Below are 27,241 nucleotides of genomic sequence, written 5' to 3'. Positions count from 1 at the left end.
CTAAGCCCTATGTTGACATGCAAAGCAGGGTGGGACTCTGATTTTCAATGGAAATGACAGCTCTTATCTCCTGTAACTCAGGAGTAGGAAAGCTGATAACTGCACCATCACCTCTGGAAAACAGAAAGGAAAAAAAAATCAAAACAGAAAATGCCCCCTCCCAAAGGTAATATAAATTATGTTTATTGTTGAGACAAAAAGTTTCCAGCAAGTCCAACCACTACCCAGCTTTAAAGTAAGTGAGAAAAGAGCTGGAAATAAGTGAGAGGAGAGATGCTGGAGCATCTGCCATGTCAGAAATACTTCCAGTGCCTGGAGGAACAGGTAAAGCCCCATTTCTTGCCCACCTGTGCACAGAGGGATCTGTGCTGGGGATGCAGCAAAGGGGGACACGGACCTGGCTTTTGTGGGAAGGGGAGAGGTGGGAACCATATTTTGACTTCTGGGACTGTTCAGCAGCATAAATCCTTGTGGGTGATCCCAGGGGCTGTGCTGCTTCCCCAGGGAGTGTCTGCTGAGCCCTGCACTGAAGACAGGCCTTGATGTCCAGCTTCCACCTGAGGCCAAAGAGATGCCCTCCAGCAGCAGAAGGGCCTCCAGGGCTCAACAGCCACCACAGTCTGATACCACCAGGAGCCTTCAGGGCTCAGGAGGTTTCACCTCTCTGTCTGCTCCCTCTGTGCCACCTCAACAAGCTCCTACCCAGGGTGATGGAGTCACATCAACATCCTCCTCCCTGTGGCTGACTGTGCCAACCCCACCATCACTCCCTCCTTGGCTGGGACATGCCTGGCTGCTTCCAACCACCCGAGTCCCCATGCCCTGAGCAGAGCTGCTCTTGGCCCAGGGACAGCAGCCAGAGCTGGGGACAGTGAGGATGACCCCAGTGAGGATGACCCCAGTGAGGATGACCCCAGTGAGGATGATCTCAGTGAGGATGACCTCAGTGAGGGTGACCTCAGGTCTTCCCATCCCCGTGCACAGAGATGCTGCAGTCTCTGCCCGTCTCCTCTGGTGCCAACACCTCCAGATGTTCAGCCAGCTGTGATGTACCATTATCACCTCTCTTGCCTCTGCTGTGTCACCACTCTTCTCTCACACACCTCCCCTGAGGAAAGGACACATTGTCCCCTGTCACTGGCTCCACCAACACAGGTTGAGGAGCTGCCTCTTCTCCTCTCCTCTGGCTGTTTGTCCCAAGGGCTGAACCTGCTGCCAGGGCTGCCAGGGGGGAGGATGGTGTTTCAGCCCTCTGACAGAGGAAAAGGGGCTGTGGCACAGAGGAAAAGAGGGATTGGAGGCTTCTCTGTGACACACAAATGGTGTAATGAGGACACTGTGAATGAGGAAACATCTTTCATCAGGAAAACAATTCCAGATGATGTAACTTCCAGCTCCTGCCAAGGGGCCGAGCAGAGCCCCAGAGTTCCCCAGCTGGGACAAGGACCAAGACAGCTCTTCTGGCCACTCCCAAGCAGTGTGGGACAGGTAACACCAGGGTGAGGAAAGCCAGAACTGATGCTAATGCTGTCCCATGAGGGCTGACCCAGCCCCAGAGCCTGGACTGGGACCCAGCTCCTGCATGGGGACAGCAGCAACCCCCAGGCTGCACTTCTGGGGGCTGGTGATGGGTCACTGCAGTGACACTGAACCTCCTGGCTGAGCCTTCCTGGGGCCAGACACAGACCTGGGCAGGTACAGCCTCTGCCTGGGAACCGGTGAGTCTCGGGATACACTGACATCCAGTCACTGCTTTTCCAGTGGGACACAGTCTCAGGTGTCCCGGGGCCGTGTCACAGGTACGTGACCTCGATGACGTTGGGCTCAGCGCTCCCGCCGGGAAGGTGGTGCTTGCAGGAGCACTGGCAGCTCCCTCCAGCCAGATCCATGCCAGGCAGATCCCGCCTCCTCTGCGGGTCCAGCTGCTTCCAGTGGGTGAGGTGCACCCCGTTGTGCAGGTCCTGTGGCAGGGGCTCGTGGTACAGGGTGATCTGCACGGTGCGGAGCTGGGGCCCGTAGTGCACCACGAGGATGATGAACACGGCCAGGAGCACGAAGACCACCACGATGACCGAGATCATGGGCAGCGCGTCCGCCTTCTTCGTCACGGCCCTGGCGACCGACACGGGAGTGACGGCGGCCACGTCCTGCGGCTCGGGGTGTCTCAGCTGGCTGCCGGGCACGGAGCTGTTCATGGCTCAGCTGGCTGACCTGGCACAGGGAAACCCGGGGGGGAACAGGGTGACCCCCGAGCAGAGGCTGTTCCTGTCCCTATCTCCTGCCCTCGAGGCCACAGCTCCCGCCTGCACTTGCAGCTGCCAGGGAATGGGATGATCCCATAAGTGCTCCCTCCCTCGGGCTCATGGGACTGGATCAGTTTTGGTGGCTGTCTCTGAGCTTGTAGGATGGTTCCCTGGACACGTTCAGCCAGGGAGGAAATGCCCTCTGTCCCCGTCACCTGGACACCTCTGGCGTGGGGCCTTTCCTCCCCACTACACCCCCTCCACCCTCCCCTCTTCACCCCCGGCCCCACGGCGCTAATCCAGGACCAAACGGCCCCACGGGGACCACCCTGGGAGACCCAACCCCGTGAGTCGTCCCTCGCCACGGCGGCGAAATCCCGTGGGAGCCAGCACGGGTGGGAGCAGGGGCAGTGGGGGGAGAGGAGGGACGGAGAGCCCTCCCAGCCCCTCAGGGGTACCTCGGCTTTCCTGCTGCCTGGGAATCATCGTCTCCAGCGGCGGGGCTGGGAAGCGGACGGCGGGAGCAGCAGGAACAGCTCCGGGATGATCTCCGGTGTAGGTGCAGCCACACTCACCTCGGAAGCTGCCACGTCACTCCTCGGCCCCACACCCCCCCGGGATGCCCGGGGCACACGAGGAAGCGCCTGCTCACCCCGGGGCAGGAGCTGCTCCCATTCCCAGCCCGGTGCCACCTCAGCGCTGCCGCCCCCTCCCCGCTCCCGCCGACCCTCCTCTCACCCCGCGCAGGACAAGGGCCCTTTGTTTGGGGACAAGCGCCCACCCCCCCTTCAGCTGCACCCAAGGCAGGAAACCTCCCCGAAACCACCGGCTCGGCGTGAAAATGTAACGCGGGGAAGAAACAGGGGTAAAAAAAGCCCCCTCTGCACGTGAACTCTGCACAGCCCGGGACAGTGAGTGTATCCACACAGAGATCCCGGCGGGAAGGACCCTCGTCCGAGGGAGGGAGCAGCCCCAGAGGTGATTTTCTCTGTCCCACTGCTGCGGGAGGAGCACTCCCAGCACGGCCGTGGCCAGAGGTGGGAGTCCCTGGGGAAGCTCTGCACCCTTTGGACCATCAAGTTGGATGGTCCAAACCTCTGTGCAAGGTTTTCTCCAATGATTCTGTGATTCCATGACCAGTGCCAGGGCAGGGCTGGCATATCTGTCCCCTTGCACGGCAGCTGTGCCACAAGGCTGGCAGGGATACCCTCCAGGAATGTCCTCCAGGGATATCCTCTAGGGATGCCCTCCAGGGATATTCTCCAGGGATGCCCTCCAGGCTGGTACATCACCCCTGCACTCAGGTGGGTACCATCCCCCTGGGCCAGGGAAGCTGTGTCAGACCACTGGGAATGACCCTGAGCACATCTCTGAGCAGAAAACATGGATCCCCTGGAGTTTTAGTAAAAACAAAGCACGTCCCCCCATCCTCCCTTCCCAAAACACCACTGCTCTTACCTGCAGGCTCTCAGCACACAAGCTGGGGTGAATATTTGGGCTCTGTCCTTCCTGCACGTGGGAAGGACAGGGTGGGAAATGCCTTTTCCACCATCCAGCCGAGCATCCAGAAGAGATTTAACTGCATGTGAGAGCTTCTGGGAATTTGCACTCATTTCAGGATTCAGTAAAACCTTAATCTACAGCATAATCTCTGAGCGTCACATCTGTGCAAGGGACAGAGGAATGGGGGGAGCTGCTGGCAGGGGCTTTGTCCCAGCAAAGGCTGCTGGAGAGGCCACTGCCAGGGGGCTGGTGGTTTGTTTGGGGGGCTGGAGGGGTTTGAAGACCCCTAGAAACATGAAGAGCTGCCCAGTGCATCCCCCCATGCACGGGGGATCTCTCCTTCCAGGCCTGCCACATCTCCCAGCTGTGGGAAGAAAGGACCTTGGCAGCAGCAGCAGTCACCCCTTGATGCACTCAGTGCTGTGAAGGAGCAGCTCTGTTGCCCTCAGATGAAGCTCTGTGGCTTTTGGGGGGCTGTGGGAGGGGGTTGGACCAGCCCCTAGAGCAGGAGACACAATCCTATGGCTTGCATCCTGAACACCCATATGGACCCTCCAAGACAGGCAACCTTTCCCATGTGGGGACACTACAACCCTTCTCCTCCCCCAGACACCCATTTAAATCAAATTATTCCCTCTGGAGTTCAAAATATGGACAGGCAGGACCTGCACAGAGCAGCACGTCACAAGGCTGGGGCCAAGAAACGGCCTGAACCCCTCGGGCTGGATAGGGGCCAGAACTGGCCCAATTTTTCAGTTCCTCCCCTTCTCAAGGAGCTGGGGAAGGGGTAAGTCAAAGCTGTGTGTCCTGTGGGAAGGGATGCTGCTGCTACCTGGAGAACTGCATCCCAAAGGTGGCACATGCTGGTGCCAGACAGGCTGGAGCTGCACAGGGAGGCACAGGGTACAGGGCAGATCCAGCTGCTGAGTTACCCTGGCCCCACAAGGAGCAATTATTCCGAAATCCCTCATGGAGGTACTAAGAAATCCCCCCTCAGGTGGGGGGGGAGCACCAGCTCCTCCTGCAGCTCTCATCCCACACAGCCTACGGCCCTCACAGCTGATGCGGGGTGGATTGGAGCTGGGAGCACATCCTACCACAAACAAAACATCTCCCCAAAAACCCAGGCACCATAAGGAAGCTCCTGAGGCCCAAAGCAGGGCTGTGACTCCGCTGTCCCCCACCAGAGGAGCCGAATCCCCCACCGAAGCCACGGCGAGGTTTCCTTTGCTGCCTGAGCTATGTCTCACATCCTCCCCGACCATAATGGGCTGAAAAACACAGTTCCCCTGTGGATTCAGCCCGTTTCCTTCTATTCTTTAACAGGAAGCTCTGTGAGAGTCAGCCCAGGCAGGCAAATCCTCGCCCTGCGCTCCTTCCCGGCATGGCCAGAGCCTCGGCGGGGCTCCGGAGCCGCAGCCGCCGCAGAGATGCTGCTCCCATCCATCCCTCTGCTCCTCTGGCTCTTCCTGCTGCTCCCAGGTGAGCTGCTCCACACTCCAGGGAGCGGGAGGTGGTGCTGGATGGGGGGATCTGGGGAGCTGGGCTTCCCAGGGGGAACCAGCCAGAGCTTTGGAGCTGCCATTGGAAAGCTCGGCCACTCAATTCCGGGGTGGAAGGAGGCAGGTTGTTGGGAAAAACGTGGCCATGCCAGGTTTGCAGGGTTTGCTTGGTGCTGCTGGAATATAAGAACTTGTTTCCTGGTTAACCAAAGGAGTGTTTGGGCTGAGGCATCTGTAGTAAGTGCCTTTTGTCAAATAAGAGTAAATGTGGAACACTTAAATGTATGGGACATTATTTTCCTCAAAAATATTTTTTCCTTGACTATTTTCCATTTTTCCTCTCATTGATATAAATACAAACCCCATGTGCAAGAACATGCTATAATAACTCTGCTCCTTCGGGGTAATTCTGCTCTGACTTCTCTTTCCCATGTGAGGTGTGGGATGAAGGAGCTGGTTTCCTGCTCCAAAGGGTGACAGGTTGTTTTTTCCTGCATCATCAGACACCTCTTGCACTGCTGACAGCTGTAGTAGCTGGAAGCTGGAATACATTCAAAGGAATATGAAATAATGTGTCTCCAATTCAAAGGTTTTATCATTAAACCATAGAAGTTGCCCCGGGTTACAGCCACTGTGCTGGTAATAATGGGATTTTTTAAAAGGTGGAGAATCAGGGAATGGTTTGTGTTGGAGGGGGCCTTAAAGGTCTTCTCATTCCATAGAATATAGAAACCAATTCCAAGAAGTAAGAAAATGTCTCTCTTCATTAGAGGGCAACGCTGGCTTCAGCACCAGGGGATGTGTGCCTGGGATCAGCCTCAAGGATCAGATCAAGGGGCTTTGAGGCCCCTTGGCCATCCTGTGGCTTTCCCTAATGCCCACCTAGAACACTCTTTTCCTCTTAAAACCATTGGTAGGGTTTTTATGGGACAGGAAGGGCAGGAAGGTGTCAGGCCCCCTCTCTGGCTTGACTGCCCCATGCCAAGGTCCGGCCCCTGCACGGAGCAGGACTCCCAGGAGCACTGCCCAAAGAGCCACCTTCCAGGTGGACCTGGCTGCTGCAGCATCAGGTGGACGGGATGTCATCCTTCATCCTTCAGTCCTGTGGGCATCACTTGGTCCTCTCAAAGCAGGCTGCCCAAAATCAGGGGGCAGGGACCGTCCAGTCGATGGTCAGGGCACTGCTGGTGCTCGCTGGGCATTGTCACCTCTCCAGCCTCCCTCAAACCCACCCCCTGTCATGTGTCCTGCCTCCCTTTTCTATGCTGATCCAACACCTCTGAAATGGCTTTTTTTATTTAATTAGTGATTTTACAGCAAGTCCCCGAGGTGCTGCAGTACCTGCTTCAGCACAAGGCAGAGCAGCAGCTCAGCGAGAGGGGCAGTCGGGTCCATGGTGCTGCTGGTTCCTCAGCACACAGGCACCTGGAAAAGGGAATTAGGGGCTCTGGAACAAGACAGAAGAGTTGAGAGGTCTCCCTGCACCTGGGGAGATGGAGGTCACCTTGAGGAGAGACACAATTAACTTTGGTTGGACACTGCCTTTTGCCACACAGGCCTTTCTTGCTTTTACTTTATGCAGGTTCAGTAATTTATTAATTTATCATTTCCTAAATTAAGCTTCTAAGCTCTCATGGTTATTTCTAAAGGGAGGTTCAGATACTGTTATTTTGAAATAGCTGAAGTGGGAAGGATTGGAACATTTCCAACTTGTTTTTCCTCCCCCCAGAAACACTTAGCAGAATATTTGTCCAAACAAACCTCTTCCTATGGACCATTTCCATTACAATGGGCAGGCATTTTCCAGACAAAAGATTTCCACTGAAAAATTCCTCCTCAAAGCTGTTGAAAACCCAGCAGGATTTTCCCACTCTTGTTCCATCCACTGCTCTCCTTATCTGTGCCACAGCCTGTGGGTGGATAATGCCATGAGAAACGTGGTGTATCCAACCCAGACAAGTATATTGGGATATATTTTTGATATAATCAAGAAGACGGGGTGCAGATAAAGGACAGGCATCCAGATTCCAGATACATCCTTAAACCAGGCCATCCAGTGCATCCCAAAGCCAATTCCTTGGCCAAAGGAGGGGCCAGCCCAACCCTGTCGTGGTGGTGAACGAGGAAGAGAAAGCAGGAGGTGGTTCAGGGAAATGTTTGTTCACACAACAAACTGCTCCCTTCGAGTAACACGAACCCCCTCTGATGACTCTGCAAATCTCACCAGAGCAGCTTCCAGGAATTATGTCCCATTTACAATAGGTGAGTCAACAGCAGGTGTCCTTGGAGGAGATGGTGCTGGAAACCCAAAGCCCCTGCTGGAAAAGCCAAACTGGGCAGAGGAGAGCTGTGGGTTGTGTAGCTGCTAAAGGCCTCAGCTGGGAACTCTCATGGCTCCACTTCCCAGAGGAGCCCCCTCGGCATGACCCAACCTCCCCCCTGAGTCCAGAGGAGGCACCAAGAGGATCAGAGGGCTGGAGCAGCTCTGCTGGGAGGAAAGGCTGGGAGAGTTGGGATTGTTCAGCCTGGAGAAGAGAAGCTTTGGGGTGACCTGATTGTGGCCTTGCAGTGCCTGAAGGAGCCGACAGGAAAGATGGAGAGAGACTATTGACAAGGCCCTGGAGACACAGGACAAGGGGGAATGGCTTCCAACTGCCAGAGGACAGAGTTAGATGGGATATTGGGAAGAAATTGTTCCCTGTGAGGGTGGGGAGGCCCTGGCACAGGTTGCCCAGTGAAGCTGTGGCTGCCTCTGGATCCCTGGAAGTGTCCAAGGCCAGGTTGGACGGGGCTTGGAGCAACGTGGGCTAGTGGAAGGTGTCCCTGCCTATGGTAGGGGGTGGGACTGGATGATCTTTCAGGTCCCTTCCAACCCAAACCATTCCATGATTTGGGCTTTGCTGCAGACTTATGAGGAGCTGTTTTGGCAGCAGTGGGGGTCCATGGAGGTGTGGAGTGTGTCCATTCACATCCCAGAGTAACCCAGGCAACCCCTTCTGGCACTGGGGACAGCCATCACTGGTCTGGGCAGGAGAAGAGAAGCAAGGTGGGTGTCCCCTACGTTTCCCACCATCGTCAGGCACAACTGCAGACTCATCACACTCCTGAGGGCAGCACAGCTCGGAGAGAGCAGCTCCACACATACAATTCAATAAGCTCCTCTTGTACATTAGCTGGAAGTGACTCTGGAGTTGCTAAAAATCTTGGAATCACACTGAAATTAGTGTGGTGAGAAACGTGGGAGAAACATGTCCCAGCTGACGATGCACTGGATAGAAACACAGGAACACTGGGGTTCGTGTCTGCCACTTCTCACAGCCATGCAACACTCCCTGCCTTGTTTTCCCAGGTATGAAATAGGGATAATAAAATGATCTCTTCCATAAATCAGAGAATTACAGGATGTTCTGGATGGGAAGGAACCTTACAGAACCATAGAATCCCAGAACAGTTTGTGTTAGAAGAGACCTGAAAGATCATCCAGTTCCACCCCTGCCATGGGCAGGGACACCTTCCACCAGCCCAGGTTGCTCCAAGCCCCATCCAACCTGGCCTTGGACACTCCCAGGGATCCAGGGGCAGCCACAGCTTCTCTGGGCAACCTGTGCCAGGGCCTCCCCACCCTCACAGGGAAGGATTTCTTCCCAATATCCCATCTGACCCTGCCCTCTGGCAGTTTGAAGCCATTCCCCTCTATCCTGTCCCTGCATTCCTTGTCCCCAGTCCCTCTCCAGCTCTCCTGGAGCCACTTTAGGCCCTGCAAGGGGCTCTCAGGTCTCCCTGGAGCCTTCTCTTCTCCAGGGGAACCCCCCCAGCTCTCCCAGCCTGGCTCCAGAGCAGAGGAGCTCCAGAGCACCTCCATGGCCTCCTCTGGACTCGCTCCAGCAGCTCCACGTCCTTCTTATGCTGTTCCCCAGAGTTGGAGGCAGCTCTGCAGTGGGGTCTCACCTGAGCAGAGTAGAGGGGCAGAATCCCCCCCTCACCTGCTGCCCACTCCTCTTTGGATGCATAAAATGCTTTGAAATCTGGGAGTAAAACCCAGGTGATCTCACCAGGTCATTCACCTAAAATCTGGGCTCCCATGAAGGTTGTCAGGCCAAGATGCTTCACCTGCTCTGGAGCTGCTGCCCCTGTGAGACTCAGCACCTGGGGCAGCAACTGCACAGTGCCTTCCCAGCCCTGGAACAACTGCTTCCAGGCAGGGACATCCTTCTTCTGCTCCCCTGGGGCTCAAACCAGGACACTAAAGAAAAGCAGGTGGAAAGAACAGGAGTTACAGAAATCCCTTTGCCACCAGCCCCTTGCACACCTTGTGCCCTGAACCAGTCCCAGGAGACCACGCTCCTGCAGGGTGGTTCTAAACACCACACAGCAACACTCCAATAAACCTGGGGAGTCTTGGAATTCCTGGAAAAAACAATCAGTTTGGGAAGAAACTTGGAAAGTCTCCTCTGTAAAGTGCTTTGAGCTCTGCTAATGAATAATGTTATTTTTAAAAGCTGTAGGAAGGCACAGAGCACAGGCCAGGCTCCGGGTCCCAGCCAGCCAGGAAAGGTGGTTCTCCCATTTTCCATTTGCAGTGGGCATGGAGTGATTTCCCCTCCAAAATCCCAGCCCCGGTGCCAAGCCCAGGGAGCAGCACAACCAGGAGAAGGGCAGCACTACAAACACCAGGAGCAGACACAGAGCTGTAAAACAAGCAGGTCACAGAGGAAACTGGAACCAGTGCACAGCTGGGAGGGTGGCAGTGCAGCAGCCCTGGGGAGCAGGTGGCTGTTCCCCAGGCACCACAGAGCAGTGGGGGTGCAGCCAGGAGAAAAGCCATATTCCTTTTTGCTTCCAGGAGTAACCACCTTACATGATAAAACCAGCCCTTGGCACCTCGTGGATGAGGCAGATCCCGCTCTGTGCACGTGGTTTCCCCACATTGTTTGTCTCCCGGGTTATTTTCCACATCCAAGTGGTTTTTAATTGCCTTCCACTAAGATCTGGCTCACCAGAGAGGACCATGCAATGTGATGCTTGGAGAGGATGCCCAGGCCTGGGCACAGCCCTTGAGGATGGGCGGAGGAAGGCAACATTTTAATTTTTTAATTTTAATTGCTGATGAAATCTGGGATTAATTCCTGCCTCTCTAAACTTCCCATAACACTTTGGCTGAGTCATTACAATTCAGAAGCGCTTGGCAGTGAGTTGCCAAAACCCGCTGTGCCGTTTGGGAATTAAGACACTTGAATGCCTCTGTGGATGTGGGACCTGATTTAGGCTGTCAGTTATCCGGCACTTTTCTTCTCTCTCCTCCACAATTTCCACCTCCTCTGTTCTGCTGTGAGACCCTCAAGGCAGAGACACCTTATTTAGGCACTTAATAAAACAGGACCTAGGCTTTTGCAGAGCTCTCTGCTTCTCAGGTTTCCTCGCAGAGGATTTTTTTCCCACATGAAAGTCCTAACAATTGGGTGGTGTTGCTTCTGCTGCCGTTTGCACCCAGGAAACAGCTGCACCTGCATGAAACGGTCGCTGTTTTCCTTCTCATGGTTTTTTTTGACAGAAGTGCCAATTTAGAAATTGAAAAGGCTATTTTTAGGTCACTGGATCTCTTTTCTGCAAGCCTTTGTCCCTGCAGCCTGCAAGCACAGGGGGACACCGAAGGACAGCACTGCAAGCACAGGGGGACACCGAGGGATAGCACTGCCCACAGGCTCTGCAGCTCCTGCTGCCACATCCCCCCCAGAAATGCCAGGGAAGGGAAGAGTCCAGGGCTGCTCGTCATCAGGGGTAGACAGTCCCTCTCCATCAACAGTTCTGGGTGGACAGAACCAGTCCCTGCAACCCCACACTTGTGCCAGAGCTCCTCCCTGGTGACTCCATCCCTCTGTGGGCACAGACTGGACAGCACAAGCCTGTCTTGACCCCGATCTAAACCCTGCTGAGGCCTCTCCAGCTGGTCCAGGGCTCTATAGGAGGCCCTGGCAAAGTTTGGGGTTTTTAAAGTCAGTCCCTCTCTTTGGTCAGCATCTGAAGAAATCATGCTTTAAATGTCTACAATTGCCTAAAAAAAAAACCAAAGCAGAAATGCCTAAAATTGACCTTTCTTTTGGTTTTACATCATCCTCTTTTTGAGCTGAGGAGTGGGGTGAGCTGCTGGCTGTGGGAATATCTCAGGTGCCATGAGAGAAGGCTCCACGGAGAGACTCCTCTGCTCTCAGTCTAACACACATCTGACCTCACAAAACTACTGCAAATAACAGGAATCCAAAATTCATAGAATCACAGAATCATAGAATCATAGGTTTGGGTTGGAAGGGACCTGAAAGATCATCCAGTTCCACCCCTGCCATGGGCAGGGACACCTTCCACTAGCCCAGGTTGCTCCAAGCCCCGTCCAACCTGGCCTTGGACACTTCCAGGGATCCAGGGGCAGCCACAGCTTCTCTGGGCAACCTGTGCCAGGGCCTCATCACCCTCATAGGAAAGGATTTCTTCCCAATATCCCATCTGACCCTGCCCTCTGGCAGTTTGAAGCCATTCCCCCTTGTCCAGGCCCTTGGAAATAGTCTCTCTCCATTTTTCCTGTCGGCTCCTTCAGGCACTGGAAGGCCACAATTAGGTCACACTGGAGCCTTCTCTTCTCCAGGCTGAACAATCCCAGCTCTCCCAGCCTTTCCTCCCAGCAGAGCTGCTCCATCCCTCTGATCATCTTGGTGCCTCCTCTGGACTCTCTCCAGCAGCTCCATGTCCTCCCTGTGCTGTTCCCCAGGGCTGGAGGCAGCTCTGCAGGGGGGTCTCACCTGAGGGGGCAGAGGGGCAGAATCCCCCCCATCCTGTGCTGGCCAAGCTGCTTTTCAAAATTCTCCTGGAAAAATGAACCAGGGAGCACTGAGCTGGAGCTGAAATGCAGTGGCAGATCCGAGGTGCTGCTGTGCAGCTCTGGTGGGTGATTGGGAGTTTCCCAAGACAGCAGGAGCAGAAATCCATGTTTCCCATCATAAATCCCTCAGTCAGCTCCCCGTCTCCACCTGGAACTGCCCGATCCACTGTGAATCACTGGCACCCAAACACACAAGGAATCTCTTGGCGCTGCTCACGCTCATTGAATGGCTTTGATGTTTATTGCAATTCCAGCTGCGTCCTGGTTATTACTGGGAGCTGTTTATATATCCAGGGCTCTCCGTGGAGGAAGCAGGGCCGTGCTGGCAGCAGCACTCGCAGGGAATGTTTTCCAACACCAGAGTCCCCCGGGATGTCTGCGTGGAGCCACGACACGTGGCGCTGTTTGTCTGTGCCCGTCCTGCTGCCCAGCCCCACAATGGGACTTGGGTCCCTTCCTGCTCTGCACACATCCATCCCACTCCAAAGCAATCCAACCAGGATGCTGAGCACCCTCCCCTAAAGAAAACACCCCATTTAACAGGACTTTTGATTATTTGAGTTGGCAGGAAAGGCATAACATGCAGCAGTAGCCAGAAGTCAGAGCCAGAGCTGCTCTGCTTGGAAATGATGTGTGGATGTATTTAGAGAAGCCAAGGTAGTTTATTCTGGAGCAAAATGACAGAAGGGGATCTCCATCCCTTCACAGCAAGGCTGGGCACTTCTCTGCAGCAAAGCTCAAACATGCAGACCAGGGGGAGCATCCCCGGTGAACTCCAGGACCAGAGCACTGGGGAAAAAGTGCTTATTTCCAACAAACCCAAGGTTTAGGTCTGCAAACTTCTCAAGTTCTCCAGTGTGTCCCTCAGCAGCTGTGGTGAAAGAAAGCCTTGAGTATAATCCTCTACCTCCTGCCCCAGCACCAGGGGTGTGCCAGGGATGCTGGAGCTGTCCCATGGCAGCACAGGGCAATGTCACCTCCCTTGCCCTCAGCTTCCTCCCATCCCTAGAGGCTCTGTTTAAGCTTTCAGAATTCTCCTCATCTGCGCCAGAAATGGTGGAATAAACAGCCAGATCATCACCTTTATTCCCCTCTTCCTTTGGCAAAGACTAAGTGTAGACAACAGCTCTTTCTTCAGCGATTCTTGATGCTTTCATGTGCCACGTACACGAAAAAGCACCTGTGATCATTTCAGTTATCACAAGCAGCTCCTTCTCCCCACAGGAAAACAAGACAATGTCTCCTGCAAGGGAATTTTGGAGAAAGAGGAGCTGTTTGAGTCTGGCAGTGGCTGAAGGATATTGGCCCCCCATGATGATCTCAGCACGTTTATTTTTGTGTTGAATGTGTAGAGTATCTTAAGGCATTTGCAAATCAATGTCCAGAATCACAGAATTGTTTAGGTTGGAAAAGCCCTCTAGGATCTTCATGTCCAACCATTCCCCCAGCACTGCCAAATGTGTCCCCAAAGTGACACATCTACACAGTTGTTAAAAACAGAAATGGGGTTGAGAGCTGTTTAAGAGGAAGCCCAGAGACCAAGAGAAAACTTGGCAAACTCTTGGGATCAATGGAAGCAGCCCAGGTCACCACACGTTCTCCATGGAGCCAGCTGTGTCCCTGGGGAGCAGGAGTGCCCTGCACCATCCCAGGGGATGGGTCTGCAAAGGGGTGCAACCCCCTTCCTCAAAAGAAGTATCTCTACCTCTTTAAGAAGGGCAAATGTGTGCCTAAAATATCCTTTTTCTCCATTATATTAGTGGATTTAGTATCTGTCCATAACCCTGTCCGTTATTAGCGTGATGCTCATTTAATCTGCTCTTCAAAACCCCTAGAGAAGGCTATCCCATAAATTATCCAACACAATTCACTCCTAGAAACTCACTGCCCTTATGTGAAGGCAGTTTCCTATTGCCCAGCCTTCTTTTTCTTTACTTCCTTTTCTGGTCCTGTTCCCAATGGATTCAGAAAACCAACCAGTCCCTTCCACACTGTGAAATCGAAGATCTGATCATGTCTCCCCTTTCCTGGGCTGACAAGGACAGTTTTGCCAGCCTGCTGCCCAGTAAGCTGGAAGACAAAAACACGGAAAAGATCTGAAAAGTCAGGACTGATTTTCACAGCCAAACCCTGTCTGGAAATAAAAGACATTTTATTATGTAGTCACCATAGTTTACACACTGTTTTACTTCCTGTTTGGCTGAGATCATTGTCATAAAGCCTCAGACACAAAAACAATTATGGCTTCAAAGTAGTTACTTGAGGAAAATGGGATCAATCAGGAGCTCACTGCACCCAGAGGGTCCTGAGGGGTGAGCTCTGAGCTCCTGGGAACCCCATATTGGGTGTGAGGGTCTCATTCCAGACACACAGCACTGCCAGGACAATCAGACAGGCTCTGCCAGACACCAACAGCATAAGGGCCAACCACAAAATTCACCTCCATCACCTCTACAGCTCCCAGTATCAAATTATGGCATCCCAGAATGGTTTGGGTTGGAAGGGACCTTAAAGCCCATCTAGTGCCCCCCCTGCCATGGGCAGGGACACCTTCCACTAGCCCACGTTGCTCCAAGCCCCGTCCAACCTGGCCTTGGACACTTTCAGGGATCCAGGGGCAGCCACAGCTTCTCTGAGCAACCTGTGCCACGGTCTCCCCACCCTCACAGGGTGGAATTTCTTCCCAGTATCCCATCTAACCCTACTCTCTTTCAGTTTTAAGCCATGGGGTGTTGTAGGCAGTGGCTTCTCCAGCCACAGTTGGAGAAAGGTAGAGATCCAAGACAGGTCAGAGCAACAGCACGTCAGGAGTTCCTGGTCCCCTCTTTGGTGACAAATAGGGCCTGGAGATGCTCTCTGTCCCAGGTGCTCCTGAGTGATGTGCAGAAGCAGGTGAGATGCATCTCACCCCCAGGGAGGACAGGTCCTGGCTGAAAACAGGCACATGAGCACTGCTCTGCCACAGCTGGTGCTGCCTTGCTCCCCATGCCACCCCCTGCAAGGGCACTGCTCCTCACAGACCCTGTGGCAGTGCAGCTACGTGGCATCAGGAGGGGACAGTGTGCTGGAAGGATTCAGCCTTCCCTGCTGTCCCTTTCTGTCCAAAACCTTTAGCTCCCCTGGTGAGATGGATCACTGATGGGATCAGACTCAGCTGCTTTCTGTACCTGTATTGTCATTTCTTTCATTAATCTTAACCACAGAGAGCACCAGGGTCACCAGCAATAACCATTTTAAAATCCCAATTAGCTTGTGCTTTTCAACAGTAGACTCAAAGTCACCTTCCCAAAGTTAAACCACAGAATCACAGAACATTCTGAGTTGGAAGGGACCCACGAGGATCAGTTGGGTTTGATTCGAGCATTTAAAGTGCATTTTACGTTTTCCAGGTCTTGTCCCCAAGTGTGAGAACTGGACACATCTTTTTCCCATTTTCAAGGGCAGCATTTGTAATTGGCATCTCATCTCACCATTGGGGGTTGGACTAGCTGACCTTTAAAGGTTCCTTCCAACCCAAACTGTTCTATTCTATGTTTCTATGATCACAGGAGCTGGGACTTAAAGAAAAACACCTGGGATGCTGAGAGCAGGCAACATGGGGCACTGGGGCAGGGATGCCTTGTCATGAACCCAAAAGAAAACCAACCAAACAAAAAACCCCAAACAAAACCACCTTTCAGTTGAGAAACTGGGGACTCAGAGCAACACCTACAACCTTGCATGGACCTGCAAGACTACCCACTCCTTCAGGGAAGGCAGCACCAAGTCAGTCCCCAGGGCTGCAGCCCCCTCCAGACATAGCCAAGGCTTCATCCAGCATCCAAGGGTACAAATATATGGGACAGAAGGATCAGAGGTAGGAGACAAGAAGCTGAACAGCCCCATTGGCCACTGGAAGCCTTTACAAACTTTGTCCATCCATGCCTTAAGGTCTTAAGGGAATGAAGCCTTTAAACATGTACTCCAGAGTACAAGTCACATACCCTTCTCTGCCAAGACTGAGCTGGAGGCAAACCAGGCAGGGAATGACCCCATGGATTTCTGTGGCCTTCCATTTTTCCCCTGTAACAGAGGCAGATGGCTCCCCAAAGGGTTCAGCTCCAGCTGGGGAGGAGGACACTCATCCTGGCTGAATAAACTCCAGTACTAATTTACTCAGGACCTGCACTCAGTGTTTGCTGCTTCTTCTTTGCAAATGCTTTTGGGAGAACTACCTATTCCAAAGTCATTCCCACAGAAGATCAGAAAAAGCCAAACCATGAAAGGAACAAGAACACCAGTGCAGTAGTGACAGTCACAGATTAGCACCACTAACACTCTTTACTCTTTCATTCCAGGTTCCACAGCCTCCACAAACTCCTCCATCGATGCTGTAACAGGTACCTGCCAGGTTGGGATGTGCTTTATGTGTCTGTTTGGATGTGGATGCACATGGAAACATGGGGATGCAAATGGAGAGCCCACAAATGGTGACCTGATTCCAAACTGCTGAGGCACCTTCTCCCAGGATACTGCTCTGTGCACATCCACCACCACTCACCCCCAGATCTCCAGGGACGTGGGGGCCACTGTGCCCCAGAGGGTGACCTGGATTGGCCCCCTGTTTGTCTGGAAGAGAGCAAGGCTGTGCTCCAGAAAGCCTGGAGAAAGAGGGATCCTGGCTTGTCTTTGCTCCCTGTTTCCCCCAGCTGTTTCCCAGCACGTTATCCTCTAGGGATCCATGGATCCTCAGCCATGGTCCCTTTCCCTGCTGGTCCCTACAGCCACACCAGTGACAAACCCTCTCCATGGCATCTCTTGCCTCCCTCACCCTTTCAGCTCTTCTGGCCCCTCCCTGATCCTGTGGGATCACCAACATGGAGCACGTGTAGGACACGTCACCTCCATGTCCCTCTGCTTGTGTTACAGGTCCACCCCAGCCAACAACACACAGCCCTGAAGTGAAGAACCACACCTCAGGTAACACTCAGCTGGAGACCCAGGGAATGGCTGGAGCTGTGTCAGGGCAGGCTCAGGTTGGATCTCAGCAAAAGGTTCTTCCCCCAGAGGCTGGTTGGGCACTGCCCAGGCTCCCCAGGGCAGTGGGCACAGCCCCAAGGCTGCCAGAGCTCCAGGAGGGTTTGGCTGCTCCTCTGGGGCACAGGGGGTGACTCTTGGGGATGGGCCTGTGCAGAGCCAGGGGTTGGACTGGATGATCCTTGTGGGTCCCTTCCACCCCAGCACATTCTGGGATGCTCAGGGCATCCCAGTTTGTACCTTGTCTGACCCTCAGCCCAGCTGGGCCATCCAGCAGGAAATGGGGCTGTGCAGTGGCAGGTTAGATGAGGACAGTGGTGGGGAAGAAGGAAGTTTTGTGGTGTAAGGGCTTCTGATCCAGCCAACTCACCCCAGAGGGATCAAGGCACAGGTGTGAGCAAGAACAGGGGAAGAAATTATTAAATTGAACAGGGAGGCTGAGATGGTTGTAGAGTAGAATCATAGAATGGTTTGGGTTGGAAAGGACCTTAAAGCTCATCTTGTTCCACCCCATCCTGTGGGCAGGGACACCTTCCACCAGACCAGGTTGCTCCAAGACCCATCCAACCTGGCTGATCTTTAAGATCCCTTCCAACCCACCTTTCTGTGTTGCTGTGCCATGTACACAAAACCAATTACACAAGAAATTATCTCTGCAACTCCAGATCCACATCTGTTAGTCCACTTGGATCTTTGCAGATGGATCTGTTCCTAATATGTTTGGGGGAAAAAAAAAATCTAAGCATAGTTACTCCTCCAAAGGGACCCAAATAATACCCAAGGAAAAATATCTAAAAATATCTGATGATGCTTCCAAGCTTTGCAGGAAGAAAAAAAAAAAGAAACTTAGAAGAAACTTAATCCTAAATTCTAATATTTTGGTGAAGGATTTGGATAAAAGGAAAAAAACCACACTAACCTTAAAACAATTTTCATTCTTTTCTCATTTTATTGAAAAGCCAAGAGAAGTCCAGGCAAGGAACTTTCCTATCCCAGCTGGTGATCCTTGCAGAGGGATTATTGAAAGCTTTTTCTCCCACATCTTGCTCTGGACCATGCTCTTGCTGTGCAGCTTGGAGTAGCAGGTTGGGGCAGATGATGGAGCCTCCAGACCACTTCAAGAGCTGAATGATTTATTCTTGGAAACTCTGAGTGAAATGAAATGTAAAAGTTGGCATTTCAGATAACACGTGGGTGCCAGGCAGCTCCAGGCAGTTCAAGTGTCCAGTGACAAAAATACCTTCATTTCTCAAAGCTGGGAAAAAAGTAGTGGTAAAACCCCGACTTTCTCCATGTGTTTGCTGAGCTCTGCCAGCTCAGCACCTCCTCAAAAAAAAAAAAAAAGCAGAAGTTAATCCCAAAGTACAAGAGCTCCTTGACTCTGAGCAGGATGGAGGCTGTTTCCATGTCTGTGCTTTCCCTAGCAGATTATTCCTAACTCTCCAGGGCTCTTGAGGGCTCTCTGTAATAGCTGTGCCCTCCTCCAAGCTGTTTCTGAGCGGAGCTCTTTGAGGTAACACTTCACTTCCCCTGCAGAGCCGGCAGTAAAACCAACAACACCCCCCAGCCCGAGTCCCACCTCTGCGGGTCAAACTACTACAGCCACACCCTCCACCACCACCAACACTCCAACAACACTGCCAGCCTCAACTGGGCAAGGTAAGGATGGAAAACCCCACCTTTTGCTCATGCAGGACCTGTTTGTGCCTCCCTGCGTATCCAAGAAAGACTGGGGACATCAGAAACACTGGGCTAAGTCCCCACCATGCTGATTATTCAATAATTCAGCCAATATTGAATTTCTTTGAGTCTTTGCTTGAAAGAGCAGCTCAGTTCAGCTCCCTAAAAGCACATGGCTGGACACAGCCAGGACAAGCCTGTATCAGAAAAGCCAGGTCGTGCTTTATCAAACAAAGCTTCCCAGAGAACCTTCAGCCTCCCCAGACCTGTCCCAGCTCACCTCTCAGGTACACTCTGAACTGGCTTCACCCCTTGCTAGGTGGGCATCTTGATGTTTGTTTGGAGGAAAAGTTCCATGCAAGCAAAGGTTTTTACCCCCTGGACACCCAACAGCTCCCCATAGCAGAATTAGTAGCAGCTTCAAGAGTTAATTCTCCTTTTCCATGTTTTCTTTATCTAGATGATAAGCCTAGTGGAAACAGAAGCACAGCAGCTACTTCTCCAACACCTCAAGGTACTTTGTCCTTCTATAGAGTAACAATAACTTAGATAATGTCATGGCAATCAGCTTGCTTGGCTCTCATGGCACAGGTTATCTGAGCACTAGTCTTTTGGGGTTGAGCCACCATTTGCACCCAAAATCACATCTGGTATCCTTACAAGCAGTGATAAAACACAGGATCAGATGGTCTACTGGGATGAACTTGAGCAGTCAAACGATGGATCTACGTGCAGGAAAAGGGAGCCCTTTTAACATCCTTTTAAATAAATATAACTTTGCTTTTGACAGCTTAACACAACCTGTAAGCACAAATTAAAGAATTAGTAAAAGTTTTCTCAGGAATAAGGGCAGAATCCCAGAGGCTGGGAAGACTGGAGTCTGACAACTGAGCTGATTTCCCATTAATGGTTCAGCCTCAAAAATCTGCAATGGTCAAGACAGAAACTGCTCTGCCTCTCCAAGTGCCTCTCAGATCTCTAACACAAGCAAGATTAGAAACCCATGGTCAGCTGTGCCCACCCAGATGGATGTGCCCACCTAAGGCAGGAGCCCTTTGCCTCAGAGCAGCTTGTTCCTCATCACAGCCCTGATTTATTCCTGAGAAGCTTCGCACACCTTTGCTGTATGCTTCCAAAAGCCAGATCTCCTGTTGTGTGAGACCCAACATCTCCCAGGGATGGGGTGTCTGTGCCAGGCTAAGCAAATCACAACTTCTGCCCATGGCTAGAAGAACAATTTCAGAATAAAACAAAGAATGTGATGAGCTGTGAAAAAACTGTACAGCAGGAGTCCCTGTTTCTCCAGACTGTTCTGCTCCACATGGCTTCTGACCCAGTTAGATTTGTTATTTCACGCCTTTTCCCCTTTTTCTTCTGACTTTTGGCAAAATCAGATTCCAAAACAGTGATGGTTTGTGTGGGACAGGAACCCCAGGGCAGTGTCAGGAGCTGTGCACACCCCTTCAGGCACCACACACTTTTGGCCAGTGCTGCTGCTGCTAAGGTGGGGATGGGAAAGGAGGGAAGGAGATCCTACTTGACATGCAGATGATCTTGTGAAACTCTGAAGTATCATTTCTAGTCTCCTGACAGGGCCTGCAGCTGTTCCTTGAGGTTGATGCAGACACTCAGGCCATTCAACACTCAGCCTGGAGGCAGCAAAGGATGTTTTTTTCTCTGTACAAGTGAAACACAAGGACTGGCTTTAAATTTCCTTGTACAGGCACTGGAGCAGCTGTCACAAACCAAACAGCTTCCTACAAGCCAGTTTCTCCCACCCAGAATTGGAGTCCTTGCTCAGACAAACCTCTGTGCTGCCACAGCTTGACTGCATGTGGGATACAAGTTAGCCCAGCTCAAATGAGCTTAACTACTTCTAGATAACCCAGGACAGCACACCCACCCCCTTCAAATCCAAAGACAAGCCAAACAGTCAATCCACACCCACACTCTGCAAAACTTCTTCCTCTAAGTGGATATTTTTCTTTTAAGTCTCAATGTTTATGAGCTATAGAAAATCTATAATCTTCCCAGTTCACTCTTCCAGCCTCCCATTGGTGTTTCTGCCAAAAACCTGCACCTGGGATTGCAGAACCTGCGGAGTTTATACAGGGGCACTTGAATTTTGGTTCCCTGGATTTCTATTTGGACATGGGAAACAGTACAAAGTATGTTTGGTGGGAAGCTTTTAGCCTGAGCATGAATTCCACGTTTGCCCAGGTATCACCAGCATTACTGTGACTCCATTCTCCCCTCCAGGTGCCCATTGATTCCTTTGGTTATTAGATGACACTCAAGGACAAGGCTCACATTCTGTGTTTCTCTCTGCAGATCAAGAGCCCACGAGAAGGGAGAGAACCACAACACCAGTGCCTCAAGGTGTTCCCTCCTCCCAGAGAGGTGATCCCTGCTATGGATTTTACAGCCCTTTACTCAGCCAACAGCAAGGCCATCACACCTCTGTCTTCACGGCAGCAGGAGAACAGCCCACGAGTCCCTGAGGGGTGCTGGCCATCCCATCTAGCCCTTGAAATGCCTGTAAAGCTCTGCAGAAGCAGCATTTGGGGGCAGCCTGGGAACAGCAGGTGTGGGTCACAGCAGGAAAGGTGCCATTATGGGAAAAGGTTGGAAAAGGAGGTAGAAAAGACAAACTCCACCCTCAGTCACACTACCAGGGCAGATCTTCACCTGCCACACTCAGCTTCCTCCCTGGGGTCCCAGCAGGGCCCTGTGGGTGTTCTCAGCTTGTCCATAAAGGGGGCAATGGTTTCCCACAGGTCTTGGTCACTTTGCTGTTGATGGCCCTGGCCAGGATCCAACCTCAGTCTATTCAATAAAGTACAGGTGTGAATTAATCCTCTAGCATTGCTGGGAATCCTCTTCCTAACCTTGGAAGGAGGACTTTGATGTAAAGTGCCTTTTTCCCCTCCGTAGGCCCCTCAGAGCCTGTCACCCCCACGCTGAACTCCTCTGAGCCCACCCCGACGGACGACGGATCACCACTGACAGTGGCAGCTTTTGGTAAGTTCTTGTGCAGCCTGGGGAGAGCAGAGGGGGCTGTTTTGCCAGGACACATTGTTTTGGACTCTCAGCCTCATGAGGCCCTGGCACAGGTTGCCCAGAGAAGCTGTGGCTGCCCCTGGATCCCTGGAAGTGTCCAAGGCCAGGTTGGACAGGGCTTGGAGGAACCTGGGCTGGTGGAAGGTGTCCCTGCCCATGGCAGGGGGTGGGACTAGATGGGCTTTAGTGTCCCTTCCAACCCAAACCATTCCATGATTCTAAGACCTGGACCAGTCTTAGCAGGACAAGATTCCCATGCAAAGAATAGTTTGATTTATTGAGGCCTGGTGTCAGAATCCATTCTGCACTTGGCCAGAGCTTAATGAGGCAGATGACATCACCCACAGCCTTTAGCTTGTCTCTCCCTGGTACTTTGCTTTTTGTCTCACTTTACACACCTTTAGGATAAGATTTCCCAAGTGCAGTAGGAACATACTGACTCCTGTCAATCCCCACTGTAATCAGCTGACTTCTGCCGTCCTGGCACTGCCTTATCAATTAAGTATTCATCAATTAAGTATTCAGCAGCAGCCCTTTGAAGTTAAATCACAAAAGGATAGTCATTCACTCTAGTGACTTTTCACTTCTCTGCCATGCTCACGTTAATGAAAACATTGATTTCCTACCCAAGTTTTGATGACAGTCAAAGTCTCTCTGCTACCCCAGTATCCAGGATGTTGTTCTGTCAATCTCAGACAGTTCTTTGCTCCATCTCCAGGTGTCATCAGCTTCATTGTTATCCTGGTGGTGGTGGTGATCATCCTGGTCAGTGTGGTCAGCCTGAGGTTCAAGTGTAACCGCTCCAAGGAGGAAGGTATTTGCCCAAGGGGATCTGTCTTTCCCTAATCCACAGGTCACCAGTTTCCATGTTGGATGTGGCAGTTCCTAAAAGATGCATTTGAAAAGGTTTTGAAGCCAAGCTGGAACACAGATGCAGCAGTCAGGAATGCAGTGTGACCTCCTCTCTAGAGCCCCAGCCTAGCCCCATGTGCACAAGGACAAGTCTCAAGTTTGCTGCAGCTCAGTGGGCAGATTCCCAGATGAGGCAGCTCTTCCAGCAAAACTCATGGAGTTTGAGACTCCTTTTCCCTAGGAATCCCACTTTCCACTAAGCAGTGCCCACCAGAGGGCAAGGCTGCTCTATAATAAGACAGATACCTTCCTAAAGTCCAAAGGACATTGGTGACTGAAGAGGCAGCAAGGCCATCAGGTCCTGCCTGTATGTCCCATTCATTGAAAGATTTTCCCTAATCAACTCTCAGGTTTCCCCCATGGTGTCTCTTATCTCATTCAGATGTCATTTATAGCCCTGTACAACATAATTCAGAATAGAGCTGACTTACTCTATGGCTTAGCTGTGATGTTTTCTCACCTGTGTGTCACCAACTCCAGCTTTTCTCCCTCCAGACAAACAGAAACCAGGAAGCTCCATGGTATCAGAGAGGTAAGGCTGCTCATGCTGTCTATGTCCAATTCAAAGTGCCTATTTTATTCCAGAGCTAATTTTAGCAAGGAAAAGAATCTGCTTTGGTTATATCAGGGGGAAGGAAGCATCTCAAAACATCTTTGAGACATCTCTGATAGCTGATAGAGACAAAGGTAGATGGTCAATATTTCGGGGCCTCTTTTCAAAGCTGCCCTGAGATCTGCAAAGATTCATCACCTTCCCAAAGCAGTGTGCTTGTCTTTCTTTGCCTAGATACAGACTTGAGGTCTAAACTTGAGTCTCTGAATCTCAAAGCAGTCTCAGGTATCTTCCAAGATGCTTATTATTACTGTTAACCCAGAGAGAGTAGGATAAGGGGGCTCCAGTTCAGAGACCTTTGAAAAAGAAGCATCAAGTGGAGAATGGTCTGTCAGAACCCCATGGTCCATCACTGCTACCCCAGAAGAGAGGCTGAAGGTGGGAAAACAGCAGGAAACAAGAGCTGGAAGGGACCACAACATGTTGCTCCTACTTTTCCATCTGATAGTTTCCTACCAAAGTAATAAACCCTACTTTGGAAAGGGGCAAGGGACACAAAGCAAAGTCCCTAAGTATTTAGGTGCCAAATTTGCATCAACAGCAGTGGTTCCCAAATATCCTTAATGATCATGATCCAAGTGATCTGAAACCACTGAGACAGAACGTGCCAGAGCCCTGGGGCACCCTAATCCCCAAAGTCATCCAGTCTCCACTGGCACTAAATGTGTATCCCATTCCTCAGGGTAGGAAGACAGGGGAATTCCACCTTCCTAAGGCTTGTAACTGACTCTTAAGAGAGACACTGACAATACATGAGCAGCAGCATTGGATGGAACAATATCCAGGGCTCCCTCTGTGTGACAAATAACCTTAAGGGCCTCGTAGGAGAAGTAAATAACCTGGTTTTATTACAAGCAAATGAAGTGAGTGGAAAGGTGAAAGGGGGGAGGGGCTTTTATTAACTGAAGAGGAGTACCTTTTTCTTTTTTAATTAAAAAAGGCGTGGCACAGAGTAGTAAAATGAATGGTTCTGTCTGAACCTGACACCAGGGAACTTTTGCGGCGGGAATAGGGAAAAATGCAAAAAGTAAAGATGTAACTAAACAAAGACCTTCTCTGCCTATTGTGTCCAGGGGGATCCCCCTGGACCTGCTCCAGGGGGTACATCACAATCAAACAAAAAGAAGGGTAACACCCCCTCCCTGGTCAGAGAAATAACCTTTTAAGGTAAAACCAGCATTTAATGAACATGTAGCAGTTTATGTAACGGAAAGAACTACAAAAGGTGTGGTTTTCAAACTGGTCCTGTGCTTCCAGACCCGAGTGGCTTTGGGACACAGCACACTGAAATTAAACCTTCTGTTACCTTCCTTTCTCTCACAGTTTTTTGCCGTCTTTCCAAATTCAAAAGAAGGATTTTTCCCACACTAGGACAGGGCTCCCAGTAATGCTCTCTTTTGTTCCAGTTCTGGTGAGGGCTGCAGGGCTGGCAGGAAATCCATTCACTGGGAACCAAAACCAAACTGCTCCCTGACTCTGCCTACAAATAGTGACGCAGGGGACAGTGGTGCTTTCTGTAGGGCACACACAGCTTGTTTGCCCAGAGATCTGGGAATGTGGCACCAAGGATGGGCCTGAATCAGGACAGCAGCTCAACAGGCAATGGAAACCACCCCTGGTCCTATATACCAGACTCAGCCTTGCCTGTTTACCTCCAGCTGTGTGCAAACAAACTTTGTCCTTGGAGGTGTCCAAGGAGTGACTGGACATGGCACTCAGTGCTCTGGGCTGGCTGACAAGGTGGGGATCGGGCACTGGTTGGACTCAAATGATCTTGGAGGTTTTTCCCAACCTAAATGACTCTGTGATTCTGTGATTCCCTCTCTTGTTTCCCAGAGCAGTTAATACCACCTTCTCTCCCTGACAGCTGCTCAGCAGACACGAGCCAGAAGGACAACAGCATCACTCTGATCTCCATGAAGAACATCAACATGAACAACAGCATGAGTTACCCACCATCAGAAAAGGTGTCCCTTTTCAGTCTTGCTTTTTAGGGCATTAGCTGGGGATCATTTCTGTGGCTGGATAAGAGCATGCCTTTGAGGTACTTCTTTGCTCTCTTATTCCTTCAGAAATATAACAAAAAACCAGCTGCCATCAAACTCCTAAATGTCCAAACTGGTTCCAGTGAGCCCAGTGAAAAGTTTGGGTGCCCATCTCAGGTTTACCTGAGCTGCCTGAACTCGAGGTGTCAAATATACCTCATGTATACAGGTGACATGGCCTAGGGCCAGCCAACAAAGTGGTTTGTCATTAAATGAAGAGGTCAGCAGCCTTTGAGAAATCAAGGTCTCACTCTCCAGCCCAAGCTCACCCACTCCAGCTCCACAGGTGGTTGAAGCACATTCCCTTCAGTGCCCTCACATCCATCCCACACGAGGATTTCACATCATTTTCACTTGTTTTAAAGCTGGGATTGAGTTTGGGAGAACACAATGCTTTGAACTCCCTCTGCCAGCCCAAACAGGCTGCTGATGCACCATGTCCTGTTCTTTTGCCAGGTTCTATGAAGAGCCCAGAGAATGAAGCTGAGACATCACAACCAGCAGTGACTTTCTAGGTTCTTTTTCTTTTTTTTCCCTTTGTGGAAAGAGCGAGGGTGGATTTTATATATAAATTATTATGTCCTTTCTGATCAATACATATAGTGTTCTACATAGCTTCCCCACCTGGGGCCTAAGGGCTTTCTCCAGTTACGGCCTGCCATGCTCAGTGGTTGATATCTAACTCTATTTTTGAGATGCCTTCAAACACTCAGAATAAATCCAGCAGCAGAAAGCACCAAGGCACCACCTACTTCACTAATGGCCTTTACAGTCTGTGCCAGGCAGTCACGGGCTCGTTAATCAGCGCAGCCCCACGTCAAGTCAAACCCGTGTGTTAGGAAAGCCTGATCTGAAGACCTGAGGAGACTTAAATGGCCAAGTTCTAGGTCAAATCCCAGTATGATAATCCAAGCCCCTTATCCCTGGTGCCCTCATTGTCCCCACAGTGGTGGGGATGATCACACCCACCTGCCTCACAGGGTTGTTGTGAGGCTACAGTAGTCCATGTCTGTACAGCATTTGGAGAGCCGTGAATTAAAGGTGCTGCTGAAATACAATTTGCTGTCTTAAAGACTTTATTATTAATACCTGAGCTTCAGGCAGGCAGATCACTGCCTTCACATGTGCTTAAACACTCATCAGTGTGAGGAATGAAGTCTCTGCACAGACAGGGGTTTAGCTGAGTGTAAAACCCAGTGGCCACAAGCAACATGCTGAGCTACTTGAGTTCCTGGAGTCTGGCAGCGCGAGTGTGCTTGGGAGAGCTTCCATCGCCTCCACCACTGCTTTCCCAGAGCTTCCTGATAGACCAGAAGAGCAGCATCCCCATCCAGTCAGAACCCCCAGCTCAGCACAGCCCCAGGAACCACCAGTGCACCCCAAGGTTGTAGGGGTAAATACCCTTTTTCTGGAAGATTTCACTTTGAGGACATTAAAGCTTAATTAGATGTTTTGCTTAAGGAGACTTTCTGCCTAAGAAGAAACCCCTTTTTCAAAGAGAGTTGGATGTTTCTTTTCCTTCTGCATTCCAGAGAAAGCTACAAGTCTTTCTCTCTGCTCTGAGGAGAAATAAACCCTCACAGTGTTACAGGCCTTTGCTTTGGGGAGAGCCTGGGGGAGGACAGAGAAGATAAGAGGCCTGGAAGGGAACAGGAGGCTTTCTCAGGCCCAGCACTTTTGCAGCTGCTGCAGGTTCTCTTTGGGAGTTTTTAGCATTCTCGACTTCAGAATAAACCTTTTGGATTCTTTTCACTGCCTTGGCATTTTTGGGGGTGCCTGCGTGTATCTTACCACAC

At 51.4% G+C, this 27,241-nt stretch overlaps 2 protein-coding genes across 3 annotated transcripts; one reads left to right on the top strand and one right to left on the bottom strand.

The window, feature by feature from the left end:
* Window positions 1-1,793: 1,793 nt before the first annotated feature.
* On the bottom strand, window positions 1,794-2,195 carry SMIM33 (small integral membrane protein 33). The gene has a single exon (XM_032702574.1). The coding sequence runs from the start codon at window positions 2,193-2,195 to the stop codon at window positions 1,794-1,796; it is 402 nt and encodes a 133-aa protein (XP_032558465.1).
* Window positions 2,196-5,107: 2,912 nt separating this feature from the next.
* ECSCR (endothelial cell surface expressed chemotaxis and apoptosis regulator) lies at window positions 5,108-26,731 on the top strand. Of its 2 annotated transcripts, none has more exons than XR_004359758.1 (11): window positions 5,108-5,228; window positions 16,457-16,498; window positions 17,028-17,078; window positions 18,672-18,794; window positions 19,276-19,329; window positions 21,147-21,215; window positions 21,750-21,836; window positions 22,594-22,689; window positions 23,283-23,319; window positions 25,268-25,444; window positions 25,902-26,731. XR_004359758.1 is itself a non-coding variant. In XM_032702930.1 (11 exons), the coding sequence occupies exons 1-11, from the start codon at window positions 5,177-5,179 to the stop codon at window positions 25,908-25,910; spliced, it is 720 nt and encodes a 239-aa protein (XP_032558821.1). In that variant the 5' UTR covers window positions 5,108-5,176; the 3' UTR covers window positions 25,911-26,731. The 2 variants fall into 2 exon arrangements, 1 of the variants encoding a protein (XP_032558821.1); XM_032702930.1 differs by having other exon boundaries at window positions 25,268-25,367.
* The last annotated feature ends 510 nt before the right edge of the window (window positions 26,732-27,241 follow it).

This window comes from Chiroxiphia lanceolata, chromosome 15, assembly GCF_009829145.1.
Source record: "Chiroxiphia lanceolata isolate bChiLan1 chromosome 15, bChiLan1.pri, whole genome shotgun sequence".
NCBI classification, from domain to species: Eukaryota; Metazoa; Chordata; class Aves; order Passeriformes; family Pipridae; genus Chiroxiphia; species Chiroxiphia lanceolata.
The sequence above is the reverse complement of the archived record's forward strand: the minus strand, read 5'-3'. Positions and strand labels throughout refer to the sequence as shown.